The following is a 14,845-nucleotide window of genomic DNA, read 5'->3' on the forward strand; positions in this document are numbered from 1 at the left end:
GATGGCAACCCACTGGGAAATTTATTGTTCTGCTAGTGCTTTTTGGATAGACAAATACATTCAGCCTCTGCATCTGCAGCTCTTTCACCAGAGCCAAGTTCATTTTAAATAACAGCAAAATATAAAAGGTGAGCCATTTCCATCCTTTATCCTTCCCCCACCCCCTTCCTAGAAGACTGAAATTCTCTTAACTTTGGGCACTTAATACTGAATGAGACATGAATGAATGATGATTCCTCATTAATAACAGCAAGGTGTCATTCCAAGGCTCTATCCTTTGAAAGCTAACTTTGTCTTAAGCCCTTTTCCTTCTCAAACCAGTAGATATTCAGCACAGGAGTTGATATTGAGTGAAGGCTTATGTGTTGTTTCAAGAAGATGCACTCTCACTTGGCAGGCTCAGGAGGAGTTATGTCTAATATTGTACAGAGAATTTCTCCCACTATTTCTTCCAGATGCTGAACAGCTCATTAATTTATTTATTTTTATTAGCTATATTAAAATATAGCATGCTTCCAAATGCTTTTCTCCCTGATTCCCAAAGGATGGCCCTTCTAAGGGGATGCAGATCCTTAAGTTCTTTAATGTGCTTAACTTCCATTGCTCAGAAGGAGAGCACAATCTAGATGCAAACAAAAGAGGCAAGACAAGGTAGGAAAATGTTCTTGTCCACAGCCCATTAATGAAAGATGAGCAGAGATCTGTAAATGCTGTCCCAAGACCTGAGCCTCTCAGGCTTAGCTCTCCTGGCTATTGAATCGAGGTCTAGTCTTTTTTTGAGGGGGTGGAATTGTAGAATGGCTCTAAATGTGGAGCTGTCTGGAAGTATCCATGCTAAAATCAGCATGAGGTTTTCCATAGTTTGCTCTTCCTCCCCCACTGCACTTAAATCAGATCAGTGGAAACTTTGAAACACAAATATAACAAAAAAATGAAGCCTTGAAACATTAGCCAATCCCTTGCAGAGGTCAGTCACTGGGAAGACTGAAGGGTGCTCACCATCCGCTGAAGCCATTCACTGTCTTTAAGGGGTTTTGTTTAGGCTATCAGCACTATACAACATGTCTCCTCAAAGGCTTTGTCCCTGTGTTATAGTATGATATTTGCTTCACTGGATCCTTTCAACTGCTATAGCATCCACTTCTGCTTCCCAATAAAAAGAGCAACATCCCATTAGCTGAGTCACAAGCATGATAAGGATCATTGGTCCAGGATGCTCAAGGAAGTTGTGGAATCTTCTTCAGAGAAATTCCAAATCTGCCTGGATGTGATCCTGAGCAACCTGCTCTGGGTGACCCTGCTGTAGCAGGGAGGTCAAACTAGATGGTCTCCAGAGGTCCCTTCCAATTGTAACCATATTGCGGTTGTGTGAGTCTCTGAGTTTGTGAGCCCGTGCTGCTGGTCCTTTAGACATCTTCCCCATTTTTGCTGAGGGAGATGGTGTGTATTTTAATGGTTGGCACTTGACAGTTTTTGTTGACAAGGTTACCTGAAGTGCCTGCACAACAGCATTCCTGGAGGAAACCTTTGCTTTTCACTTTGGCAGCTGTACAGTCTTTAGAAACTACATTTTTTGCAGGCATGCTTTGCACAGCAGAGAATATCTTCCACTCGCAGACCCCATCCGACTTGGAAATCTTATAGAAGGTCTCTCCTGAGCCAGCAGGAATACAGACCACACCTCTGCCACTCTCTGTGCTTTGGCTAGTGGGGTGGTTGAGGTTGAAACTTGGGAATTGCTTTCTTGCTGTTTGCTTCCTTGAGAGGCATGGCGCTCTCAGGACATTTTGGAATGCTTTCTTAAACTCCTTACTTGAGCATGGATAGATGATGGGGTTGATGCAGCTGTTTAAATACCCAAGCCAAAATGTTATTTTAAAAAGTGTGTCCGGGGGTTTGATTGCAGGAAAGAAAGAGCCTAAAATGGAAAATACACAGGCAGAGGCAATGAGAAATTGCAGGTAACCAAAGAAACTTAAACACTAGAAAAAATAAATCAGATTCTGTTTTATCTTGGAAAACGTAGGACTCAAGGTTCAATTCCTGCAGGAATAAGTCTTTCAGAACAGATGGTGTCATACAATTATGTGGATATTCTATCAGAAATCAATTCAAGACATCTACTATATTATACAAACGTATCCCCTATGCAGCCAGAGAGGCAAGGGCTGACAGTCCAAGATCGGTTAGCCAAATAACGGTCATATCTAGGAGGTCATCAAAATAGCTTTCAAACTGCAAGAAAATAGCACCACTTCAGAAGCCAGAGTGACTGGAAAGTAGGATTACTGAGTGGGCTATGAACTATTTGGTACTCATTTTCCCTGGAAACCTTTGGAAAATCTAACCATCCATATTTTCCTATTGCATAGAATGCATCTAGAATTCAGAGACACTGAAAGATGATGAAGGGGCTTGAACCTCTCACCTATGGAGAAAGACTGAGAGACCTAGGGCTGTTTAGTCTGGAGAAGAGAAGGCTGAGAGGGGATCTTACGAATGTCCATAAATATCTAAGGGACGGGTGTTAGGGTGAAGGTGCCAGACTCTTTTTGGTGATGCCCAGTAACAGGACAAAGAACAACAGGTACATGGGGGGGTTCCATCTCAACATGAGGAGACGCTTCTCAATGGTGAGGGTGCTGGAGACCTGAAGCAGGCTGCCCAGAGAGGAGGTGGAGACTCCTCTACAGTCTTTCAAAACCAGCCTGATGTATTCCTGTGTGGCCTGCCCTAGGTGATCCTGCTTCGACAGAGGGGTTGGACTGGATGACTGCTAAATGTTCCTTCCAACCCAGGACATTCTATGATTCTAGAACTTAAAACATCTAGGAGTCAGCTCTGCTGCTTATGGAGAGTTGTTTAGATACTTGTTGGGTTTCTTGAATGACACTGGGAAGTGCCTATTGTAACAGGATCCTTTAATTCTGTTCTTTGGTATTTTTTTTCTTTTCGTTTCTTTCTTTTTTTTTTTTTTTTCCTTTTCTTTCTTAGAAATAAAGCCAATCTTGTGTGAATGTGAATGAGCCAGAAAACTAAACTCAGTGTGGGACTAGGGTGGGAATAAGTGATAACAGCACTTCCAAGACCAATTTTTCAAAATAAATTTAGAACCAGAAAAAGAGAAAACTATTTGCCCTATGCTGTCAAGGGTAAAGGCTGTTTCTTGCCCCATTTAAAATAAAGGGGAAAAAACCCAAGCCAAGTGCTTCTGTCAAATCAGTATCATTAATTAGTTCAGGCAAAGGAAGAAAATAATTTCCCAGAAAACACAATTGGCTTGTTTGGGACTTCAGTGTCAGGTTTATCATAAACAGAAGTTTTAGCACTGACAAACGCTTGTCTTCCTGTTTGCCCCTGAAAAACTGTGAGCAAGTGCATGTTGAAAGAAACACTGGAAGATTCATGCATCCATACATTTGTCATCCTCTGCAGTTCAATTATGTCTCTAAGGATGTATCTGGGCTCTTCTCGGTGCCCAGTGACAGGACATGGGGTAAGAAGTACAAACCAGAATCCCACTTGAACTTAAGGAATAATCTTCTTTCATGTGAGTGTACTGGAGCCCTGTTGGAGGCTACCCAGAGAGGTTGTGGAGTCTGCTTCTCTGGAGATTTTCAAAACTCATCTGGACACTGTCCTGTACAACCTGCTCTACAGGAACCTGAGTTAGCAGAGGGTTGGACTAGATGATGATCTCCAGAGGTCACTCCCAACCACTCTATAATTCTGTGATACTTGCTCTGATTTTTCTTCAGAACTTTAATGTTGCCTTCCTTTAGTGAAAGAACAACTAACCAACCTTCTCAAAGAGCTTCCTAGCTGAAGTCATTGGCAGATAGAAAAATTAAAAAAGGCTTCAAAATGCCCTGATCATGATCTTTTTTTTCCCTTGATTTCCTCCTTTGATTGCAGCATCTCCACTACTTCCCCGTTCTGTCTTAAAACTAAAGGTGAAACAAAGCTCAGTTTGGGGAATCAGCCTTGTGAGGTTGAATGTAAAAACGGGTAAACAATAACAATTTCTGTTTGCTGCCACTTCTGGCTCACTCTAAATGGAATGCTGGTGCCTTGCCAAAGTCTGTTAAAAATAGAAATCAGCCAGTGTCAGAGCCTGCCTCTTGCTCTTTTTTTGGGGTGAAGATCTGTATGTTAATTTATTAACGTAACCTTTTTTGGTTCATCAGTGCTGAGACTTGTTGCCTTGGAACAACACACAGTGAAAAGAAAATCAAATAGCTTTAACAGACAGATTTTGCTCATCTTGTTGGGAAAGCCCTCTAAGATGACCATGTCCACCTGTTAGCCCAACACCACTGTGCCCATTAAACCATCTCCCCAAGTGCCATGTCCACCCTTTTACTAAACATATCCAGGGACGGTGACTCCACCGCCTCCCTGGGCAGCCTGTTCCAGTGCCTGACCAATATTTTAGTGAAGTTTCTGGGGGATGTGATTTAGTGGGGATGGTGGTGTGCGGTTGATGGTTGGACTTGATCTCAGAGGTCTTTTCCAATCCTTTAGATTCTATGAAGAGGTTGAGGACTCTCAAGTGTCAGTAGCACAATTCAGTTGCTTGTTAACTAAACCAAGATAAAATAAAATGTACTGTTAGCCTTCTGAGATCCTTTGCTATTAAGTATTTCATCACTTACCCCTTCCCTCATAATTTATTTTCTTGTTTGTCAAGTAGAAGTTTCTTCAGTTCTGAGAACTTTTTGATGCACCTTCTGGTAAGTGCTGGTTCAGTCACAAAGATGTAATTTGACTGTCATTTGTCAGAAGTCAGAGCTGCTTGATTATAAGTTGTTTAAAACCAGTACTGCTGTAATGTGTCATTTCACTGAGGGACAGCAAAGAGATTTAGAAGCCACCAGACTACAGAAAATTATGGTGTTTACCCTGCATCGTCTGTCAGTACCATGGAAATATAATCCCATATATTTTTATTACCCATGGACCCATCATGGTGTTAAAATCCATCTCCACTACTCAGTCCTGCAGCTCTGTGTGAGTTTACTGTTTTCCTCCTTTTATGTCATGTGGCACAAAAGTGGTGTTGGAGTCAGAGATCAGGAAAAGGCAGGCAGTAGGGCATGGTCATTCTAGTATGTGGGTGAGATGGGGTTGTACCCCTGTGTGAGGAGAGACCAGCAACAACCTGCCAAGAAGTCATTCCCCTGTATTCAGAGTTTGCAGTGAGGAGCTGACTGAAGTACCTGGAAGTCAGGAGCTGCAGACACCACTCAGGAGGGTACAGCAGCGCCTGTGAACCTTGTGAGCAGAGAACCAAGCAGTATTTGTAAGTGCTCTGTTATCAAGGCTTGAAGTGTCCTAGAGAATTAGAAGTATCCATTTTAAACCTTGTGTAGAAATCAGACCAAACCCATAACATCTTTGAGGTATAGGAGCCATGCTGCTGTACTCACAGCAAACAGGAAATGGGAATAGTGGACTGGTTTACAGGGAGCCAAAGCTTGAAACTCATCATCTCGGGTCTGCCCTAAATGGGTCAAGCTGAAGGGCAGCAGCTACTCCAGAACAATTGCCCCAAAAGAGCCAGAGGATGAAACACAGAAGCAGTGATGTCCCCACATGGGACCAGGGGCAGCCTGCTCTACAAACATTGTTACATCTTGTGTTCCCAAGATCAACATTACCACTGGACTTTATTCCACAAGCAAGGAAAGGTAAAAGCCAGCATTGGTCAACTCCTGCAAGTTTACATCTGTGCCTGAGCCTGGAATTTTGAGGCTGATTCAGGCTGAAAATGAGAGGGACTCTGTGCCCAGCTATCCCTAACCCACACTAAACACATAGGAGGAGGAGTAAGAGTTTGTTCCTCTTCACAAGGGCTTGAATTGAGATCTCTGGGGCAGCAGGAGACTGCAAGTGTTTGGACACAGGCAAGAGGTGGGAAGGACAGGCAACAGAAACGGGTCAGTCTGGGAACAGTGCTCTGGTTATTTGGATTTTTTCAGACCTAATTTATGTTCTGTGTCATATTGTACCCACTTAGGATGGGTGATATTTCTGGCCAAGAGCAAACATCTCAGCACACAACTATTTCCAGATTCACTGTGGGCAGCTTCAGATTTAGAAAGTTGATAAAAACTGATGGGAAGGTAAACTGATGGAAAGGTAAACTGAGGTTTTTATACTGACATAAACCAATCTAACACCACCACCACCCTTTTTTTTTTTTAAACAAACAAACAAACAAATAACTTTCATTGTTGTTGAAGTTCCAGCTCCTATCCTGCTGCTGCACTGGAATGATTCTGGATCTCATTGCTCACATTTTTAAGATATTTGATGTTGGTCCCAAACCCCTTGCTCTCAGAGTCATGTCCTTACAATACAATTTTAACTTTCCTTAAAAAGTTAAATAAAACTCAAGGCTTTGGTTCAGAGAATAGTTTGAAGAGATGAGTCTGTCTCAGCCTGTCTCACAAGTTTGTCTCTGTGTGGTTCTCCGTTGTGATTTTGGAATCCTCAGTGTAAGCAAGCCAGGAGCTATCTTCTGCAGGAAAAGCTGAGTGGGGTGGGAGATCACTCATCAATTTTTCAGTCACTAACCAATCCTAAATTGCACCATGACGTTAGAGCGTGACTGAAAAATTACATTCTTGGTTCATTTACTCCAGGCACTTGAAAGTGGTGAATGTTTTGAAGACAAGGACAAACCTCTGACAGGTAGTACAGGCAGGAGAACCACAGAAGTGAATCACAAAGTACGACTCCTCTTTCTGTCTCATTTCCAATGAAAATGGCTATTAATATCACCAATTCTTTCTGCTGCTTTGCTGAGTGTGAGTCAGCAGAACACAACATTTCAGGACTTGGTAATGTCAGAGAAATGCTAGCCACAGGGATGTCAGCAGGATCTTTGGCACTGGGTTTGGTGTAGCTGAGTTACCAACCCAGGCCAGTGTTGCCTTTCCTGTGTTTATGAGAAACACTCAATTATTAGCAAAAAACAAAAAAACCAACAACATCCCCCCCAAAAACCCAAACCAAACAAAACCCAAAACCAAGCAAAAAAAGCCCACACCCCCAATTGCCAAGGAAGTATCTCAGCTGTTTCTCTCCAGCACTTATTTTCTCCCCATTCAGTGGTTTAACACCCCCCCACCCCACCCTTGTACTCCATGGCTCAAGGAGTGTGAACACCCTTCCCACTGCTCCAGAAAATTATCTGGGGCTTTATTCTGGCTTTTGTGAATTTTTTGTTTGTTTGTTTATTTGTTTCTGTCATTGAGGGAACACACTGAAATACCAGCATAGGTAATCTAGCTCTGAATATTTCTTCAGTGGCTGGACTTCAGTATTTTGTGATAGGAAAACTGTGTTGGTTTTGAAAGTCTCCAGAGAAGAATACCACTGACAAGAGCCCATCCCCACACCCTTGCCTCCTATCCTTTAGATAGTGATCAGCATTTATCAGATCCCCTCTCAGGCTTCTCTTCTTTGGACTAAACAGCCCCAGGTCTCTCAGCTTCTCCTAGTAAGAGAGAAGCTCCGGTCTCCTGAGCATCCTTATGGTTCTCTCCACTAGTTGTCTGTCTTCTACTGGGGAGCCCAGAACTGGACCCAATACTCCCAAAGTGTGGCATGACCAGACCAGAGTAGAGTGGGAGGAGAACTTCCTTTAACCTGCTGGCTCAGGGAGATGAACTGTCAGCCCCAGTTTAGGCCATTTTTATAATATCCCAACCTTTTTTTTTTTCTTTCTCTTTTATGCACCAGGTCTGTGCATGTTTCACCTCAAAACAATCCCCCAAGCACTGTCATACATAGTTGAAAAAAACCTCATTGTTACCTCCTACCCTGTGCTTTGGTCAGTCTAAGACTTCCTTGAACCATTGTGTAAAAGGACTTCTTGTTGCCCTTGGGGCTTTCAGAGGTACTGAGATTTAATTAGGGGGATGCCAAGACTGCAGCTCTAGATTGGACAACAGTTCTTTCAAATTTTTGAAGATATATTGAGTTCAAACAAGCTTTTAGAGGAAAATGTTGAAACTAGGAGCAGAGTCACTGGTCAACTGCAGAGCTGTTTTGTTGCCCAGCTGGCTCTGTTACGGGCTCCACAGTTGCCAATGGTTTTAGTGAAATATCTTCTGCATCTAAAAAGTCTGACCCCTGCCATTAATCTGCTGTGTGATCCTGTCTGGATCACTTTGCCTCCCTCTGTCCACATTCCCCTGTCAAGAGGGGAATGACAGTGGTCTGGCACTGGTGGCTGACCTAATGACACGCAAGGTGGGTGAGGCAGGCACTGTGGCATTCATTGCCCTTGTTAGCTGCTGCTGCCTCCCACCCAGCTCATCTCTGCTGCTACAGGAAAGCCCCAATGGCCTGTCATGGGGTGGGGAGTGGGCAGCAGCCTCAAATCCACTTCCCCCTGCCAGCCCTTCCATTCAGCCAAAATAAAGCCCAAGCTCTTCTTAGACACCAGCAAAGGAGCTGAGGGCTCCAGCATGCAGATAAAATAAATCTTACCCTCGCTTGTTTTCATGCAACAAGATTATCCTTCCTGGCTCATTCTACAAACACCAAAGTCAAGTGAGAAGAAGATGACTTGGACCACTCAACTGAAAGCTTTTGCATGGCCCCTTTATCTGCAATGAAACTCCATCCGAAAAAGACAGACATTACCTGCACAGATTGCAGCTGGCCCCTGCAGGTATTGTCTCTTTATTTTTTTTTTCCTCCAGCTCCTTTCAGCAGCACCTGGTGATGTGCATGGCACACCTTCATCCCCTCTTAATACCCTTCTATCTCTTTTGCCCTTCCCATACCTAGACCTCAAAACTTTCTACCCCATTTATTATATGCTTTAACAAGGCTGTTGTTGATGAAAACTGGATCTTGGCTGGTAGACCTGATGTTAATAGATGTGGGAATCTTGAAGATGCTGTAGAACACAGTAAAATAAACTTGTCTGGGGAGCTTCTGCTGCACATAATGGTAAGCACCTGCCACTGCATAGTTTAGGAATGTCTGTCTCAGACAGCCTGCACTGGTTGATGAAACCATTGATAGGTCTGCATCATGACCACAAAGCTGCAGAGCTGTCTTGTTGCCCAGATGGCTCTGCTATGGGTTCCACAGCTGCCAATGGTTTCAGTGGTGAAGTATCCTCTGCTTCTGAAAAGTCTGACGTCTGCCACTAATTTGCTGTGTGATCCTGACGGGATCACTTTGCCGCCCTGTGTCCACAGTCCCCTCTCAGCAGACTAGATCTGACAGTGGTGGCTGTCTTTTGGAAAGAGTTCTGCAGGGTACAGGTGTGGCATTCTGCATGCAGTTGTCGCTGGATGGGACAGCCTGCTTCATGAGTTTCCTTGGCTCTTTTTGGAGACTTTGTTTTGGTGATGCTTCTCTGCTTAGTAATTTGTTGTTTTTAAATAAGAGTTTCAAATATGTTTTGAAAGACTTATTATGTGCTTTACAAATAATGTAATAAGACCACAAAGAAAGGGAAACCAATCTCAGAGCTTCCTTCTAAGGCATCAAAGGATGCAAAGCCACTCTTGCATCCAGAATTTCTTTTTAAATCAAGGGTAAATTAATTAATTTAATTGTGCTCTGTGTGGGCAATCACATTTGCAGATGAAAAATGTGGTTTAATGTGTTCTCGCAAATCCTTTTTGGGTATGTTTCAGACATCTTGGCAACCAGCATTCCAACATGCTGACATCCTGGAGAGCATGAGCCAGGCCTTCCAGGGCTCCTCCTTATGAAACATCTACATCTCTTCCTCCAGGACTGGCCAACAGAAAAGTCCGTATTTGTTGTTTTGTTTTTCACATGGCAACATCAGTGACAGGTTTTTGTGAAGCAACCTAGAAATCTCGATAAATCCAGTAGAGGCTTATTGAAAAATAAACCCAACTTTGTCCAAGGTTTAAAAACAAATTAAATAAAAAATGCCCAAATCTTTCTTTTCATGCTTAGGTCATGCTGATTTTCCTTCTTAGCTGCACACATTGTTCTGTTACTAGCCCAAACTTGAACACAGTCTCACTGTATTTTCCCTGTACAGCACAAGGCCTTTCTATAGGAAAAGATGCTGAAATTGCCACATATTTAATGTTCCAAGGTTCAAAAGCTACGATGAGTATTTAGTACAGCTTTTTTCAGAGCAACCTTTGTGATGTGCCACATAGAGCACACACAGAGGTATGCAATTAGTATTCTGCTTTTGAAGCCTGAAATTGCATCACAGTTGACTGAACAAGGCTTAATTAGAATTTTAATTAGTACTTTCTATTTCAGTGATAGCAAAGCAGAACAAATTCCTGACTTTCCTCCCCTTTAGAACTACAGATGCTGAATAAATATTCATATTCAGCACAATACTTGAAGGCAGTATTTGGCCAACGGGCTCAACAGGTGTCTACAATAGAGTCCAGCCAGAGAAGTATAAAATGAGTTTGAAGGATCATTCCTGATGACTTTCGACTGGTTTGATTATGATTAGAATATAATTATTACCATGGCAATTAAATATGACATTCGGGTCATTTGGAGTATGGTACCTCATAGTATGCATTAAATGAGAAACAGCATCTTTCACCGTCCTTTGGGGTGTTATCCCCATCCCTGGAGGTGTTTAAAGAGTCAGAGATGTAGTTCTGAGGGATGCGGTTTAGCCCTAGTTGTGGTAGAGTTAGGTAATGGTTGGACTTGATCTTAAAGGTCTTTTCCTACCAAAATAATTCTGTGATTTCCTGATAGCAAGCTGAATTTTTTTTTTCCTCATGGTGGGAATTATTAGGTGCTGAGATACTTTGACTCTGAATGCATTTATCCCTTGACATTTTGCATCTTTTTATCACCTGAACAACTGGCTGCAGACTCAGATATGAACACAGACACATCTAATGATATTATTCCTGTAGCAGAGATGGTCAGAAATAAATCCTACCCCTGAAAGAGGATATTCTGCATGGAAAAAGTACTAAATCATTTCATTTTTTTCCAGACTGTTTAGCTTAAATTTGAACCAGAGATACTTTGTTTCATTTGAGACTCATTTTTCATGTTCACCACTCTGTGATGGTGATGGTTTTGGGTTTGACAGCTCTCCAACAGAAAATGGTTCCCCCAGAGATTTTCTGCTCAACATTACCGTGTACAGGCACAGACATGTACCTTGCTCTGGGGAAGGAGCTGTAAAGGCAGAAAGTTTTGCTTTACTTACCGAGAGGCATTACTACAAAAAATGGAAGCCAGCAGAGAACGAAGCATCCCACAACTATTCCCAGGGTTTTGGCAGCTTTCTTTTCCCTGGAGAACTTGAGGAGACGCACTGAAAAATGATGCTTGCTCTTGGGGTTGGATGCTGATCCACTTGTTTCAGGAGTATTTTTACGATGAATGCGTAGAGTGACTTCTTCAGAATGAGATCTCTCTGTCTTCAGACCAGAAGTCCAACCTTTGTTTTCCCTTTTGGCCACTACATAGACTCGGCAATACATCACCAAGATAATAGTCAGGGGGAGGTAGAAGGAGCCTAGAGCAGAGAACAGCACATAGCCAGGCTCCTCAGTAATTTGACAGATGGTCTCATCTTCTGGTGCCGGTTCCTTCCAGCCAAAAAGTGGTCCAATTGATATCACCAGAGACAAAGCCCAAACACACAGTAAGGCCAGAAGACCTCTCTTCTCTGTCACTATACTTGGATATCTCAACGGGTAGCTTACTCCGATGTATCTGTCTATTGAGATGATGCAGAGGCTCATAATGGATGCGGTGCAGCAAAGGACATCAACAGCTGCCCAGATGTTGCAAAAGATTCTCCCAAAGGCCCAATAGCCTAAAATCTCCATAGTAGCTGAGAAAGGCAGGACAGTGGAAGTCAAGAGGAGGTCAGCTACAGCCAGGTTAATTATATAATAGTGGGTAACACTCTGAAGGTGCCTGTGGCAGGCTACAGAGAGGATAACCAGAATGTTACCCAAAACCCCAAAAACTATTAGCCCCCCTAGAATAACACCTAGTGAAATGGCCTTTGAAATGTTCACGGGCCCTACAGAGTGGGTGCAGTTGGAGCAGTCAGAGGAGTTTCCAGGGAGGAAAGCCATGGTGAGTGGCTGGTAACATTCATGTGGGGCTGCTGTACTTCACTCGCAGCTCAGGGAGAAAAAGTGATAGGGTCAGTTGTTGGAAGGTGCTACAGGCAACCTTTGTCTGTCTTGGCTAGGGAAAAGAGATTTTCAGAAAGTCATAGACAGGAAGCACCAGGAACAATGAGAAGGATCCAGAAACATACTAGAAAGATTGACCTTTCTCCCTTTTACTATCATAGCACAATTTATAGCCACCATTTCCAAGTAAAGTTAAACTCTTTTTGCATTTTTCTTGCAGTGCAGAAGTGGGGCTGCACAAAAGAGAGGCTATTTATCCTACTTTCCAGGATTACAGGGTGAGAAACATTGGAACTCTATGTTAAAATAATTCTTGTCTTTTGGGGAAGATTCAATCTTTCTGTAACATAAATTCTCAAAGGGTCTCAGGTTTCGGTTTCTCCCAAGAGGATCTCAGGATTTGGTCTTTCCCAAGAGGAAATCACTGATGCTTTTAATTACCTTGTGTTAGTCCTGATTCTGCCTTACAACTGGCTTAGAAACCTGGCAAGGTGGAGGCTGCTCCTGTGTCTGCTCAGCACTGTCATTTGGGATACTTGTCACTGCCCATCTTCAGGGTCTGAATTGTCAACAAAAGCTTCTCTATGCTGTGGAGCAATTGTCACTTCAGCTTCTGGACTGTGAATTGGAGATTAACTCAGCTTCTTGCTTGTTTGGAAGGGGACGTTGAGGTTTAGTTTGCTGTGTCAAAGATGCTCAGTGTTGTACTGTTTAGAGTTCATCACACCCCCTGAAGGAGACAAAGATAAAAACAATATGGTTTCCAGAAGCAAGGCTTACTCACTGCTAGGGTTCCCATATAAGAATAGAGCTGGAGGCTATTTTAGGGAGCCTTTCTCAGGCTGGCTCCAGGCAGTGGAACCAACCTTTTTCAGCCCAGTATTGTTTAACAACCACTAAAAGAGCAACATGAATTTTGTTGCCTAGATTTTCTCAGCACATTCTCAGCTGCAGTCCCTTCTCCTTTGGGGATAGCAATCAATCCCAATTATCAGCTCATCTTCAGAGACCAGTTCTAGGAGAGTTAGAAGCCTGCAAGACACAATTCAGGATTACAAGCTGTTCAGCAGGTTTGTAAAAATGGATTTTATTCTAAGATTTCTTTATTAAGTGACTCCTTCACCTACTGAACAGCTTTTTAATCCAGCTGAACTGCCCATTTTAGAAATCTATAGGGAAAAGCAATCCTTGCCAAGCAGATGTTGCAAGGAACAAGTTTCCTACTGAGTGACACAATGTTTCTGAGCATCTGGAAGCCAAGCTCAGCCTTAGCTGACTAAATATGGAGAAAAGGTACATCAGAGAGAAAAGTAAGGATAAGCCTGGGAACTGAGACATAGGGGCACGAGTGGGGAAGCTACAAGTGGGAGCTGACAAGCCTTTCACAGCACCTAGGTGTGGATGTAGCATTTCTATCCAAAACACTGACCAAGCATGTGAAAAAAACATCACTAAAACTAACCCTGTAAAATCTGACATGAGCTAAGGTTCTGAGTGTCCTAACATTAGGTCTTTCAGATGAGTCACTCAGATCACACTTTACAGAATCAGTGAGCGGCAATGACTGTCACATAGCTCAAACCTGAATTTCACTGCAGGCAAAGGCATTTAAAACTCTGAACCCCCAAAAGTCCCAGTTCTCAAAGAGGGGAGGGTGGCCGAGGGAAAATGAAGAGATGTTGCACTGTGGGAATTTGCCTTCTCTGCACTGAAACGAAATCAAATCTTTATATTTTCTTTCCTGTAAGAGGGAACAAGTTGAAGAATAATTCCAAGGGTGTAGAGGACAGATTTTATGAAACATATCCATGAAAACTGACTTTAGCATTAAGCTTCTCTAACCATTGCAACTATGGTCGTTTGTAGGAGTGATGGTGTGCTAGAAAATTAAGGAGCTATCAAGCTTGACTATTTAAAAAACAAAACCCAACAACATTTAAGTACATGAAACAAAGCTTCCCAGTAAGTTAGTGAGACAGAAAGCACTGACAGAAATGCTTATGCTCAAAAACAACCAGAAAAATGCTCAACCTGTGGAGAAAGATTGTTTAGGGAAGGGCATACCCCACACTGTTGTGCCTGCCCCAGTCCACACTCACCTCTTTAATCTCTAGAAGGCAGCACAGCTCCTCTAAGCATCTGGAAAGGAGATTCACAGCACAACACAGTAGGCTCCTCTTTATGCAGGGATGGGACTCCGTGCCTGAAAATCCATTGTTTTTTCTCCCTTTATTTTCCTACTAGTATTTTGCTGGCTCCCAGCTGCACCGATTCCCTGTATCCCAGTGCATGTGAGGAGCTTGAGTCCAGCATCCCCTAAGGGATCCGTCCCCAGTTGCAGTGCTCAGCTCCACAAGCAGTAAGTTTGCTGCTCTGCTGATGTAGCAGGCAGTGTCCTCGCCATTACCGTAATTCCCTGCCAGTCCCGTATTGCTCAAAAAGAAAGTGCACTCAAGCTCGTGACAGGTGGGGTTGGAAATTACTGTTTTTCACTCCCATGCAGACTACCAGTTCCTGCAGAGATCAGACAGAGGAAGGCAGCTAACAGGCTCTTGTTTATAAGTTAACAATTACTTCTTGTGATATAAAAGGGGAATTGCCTGGCAGGCAAATAGAGCATGAGGAACATAACATGGAGAGATAGCCATGCTGACCACACAATCTGCATGCTGGGATGAAGTACTGAAGTA

General features: G+C 43.0%; 1 protein-coding gene across 1 annotated transcript; it reads right to left on the reverse strand.

Moving 5' to 3' along the window:
• Window positions 1–412: 412 nt before the first annotated feature.
• Window positions 413–12,115, reverse strand: ADRA1A (adrenoceptor alpha 1A). Its single transcript, XM_009901594.2, has 2 exons — window positions 11,210–12,115; window positions 413–1,918 (listed from the first exon to the last, which is right to left on the reverse strand). The coding sequence occupies exons 1-2, from the start codon at window positions 12,090–12,092 to the stop codon at window positions 1,407–1,409; spliced, it is 1,395 nt and encodes a 464-aa protein (XP_009899896.2). The 5' UTR covers window positions 12,093–12,115; the 3' UTR covers window positions 413–1,406.
• Between the last annotated feature and the right edge of the window lie 2,730 nt (window positions 12,116–14,845).

This window comes from Dryobates pubescens, chromosome 31 (assembly GCF_014839835.1).
Source record: "Dryobates pubescens isolate bDryPub1 chromosome 31, bDryPub1.pri, whole genome shotgun sequence".
Lineage (NCBI taxonomy): Eukaryota > Metazoa > Chordata > Aves > Piciformes > Picidae > Dryobates > Dryobates pubescens.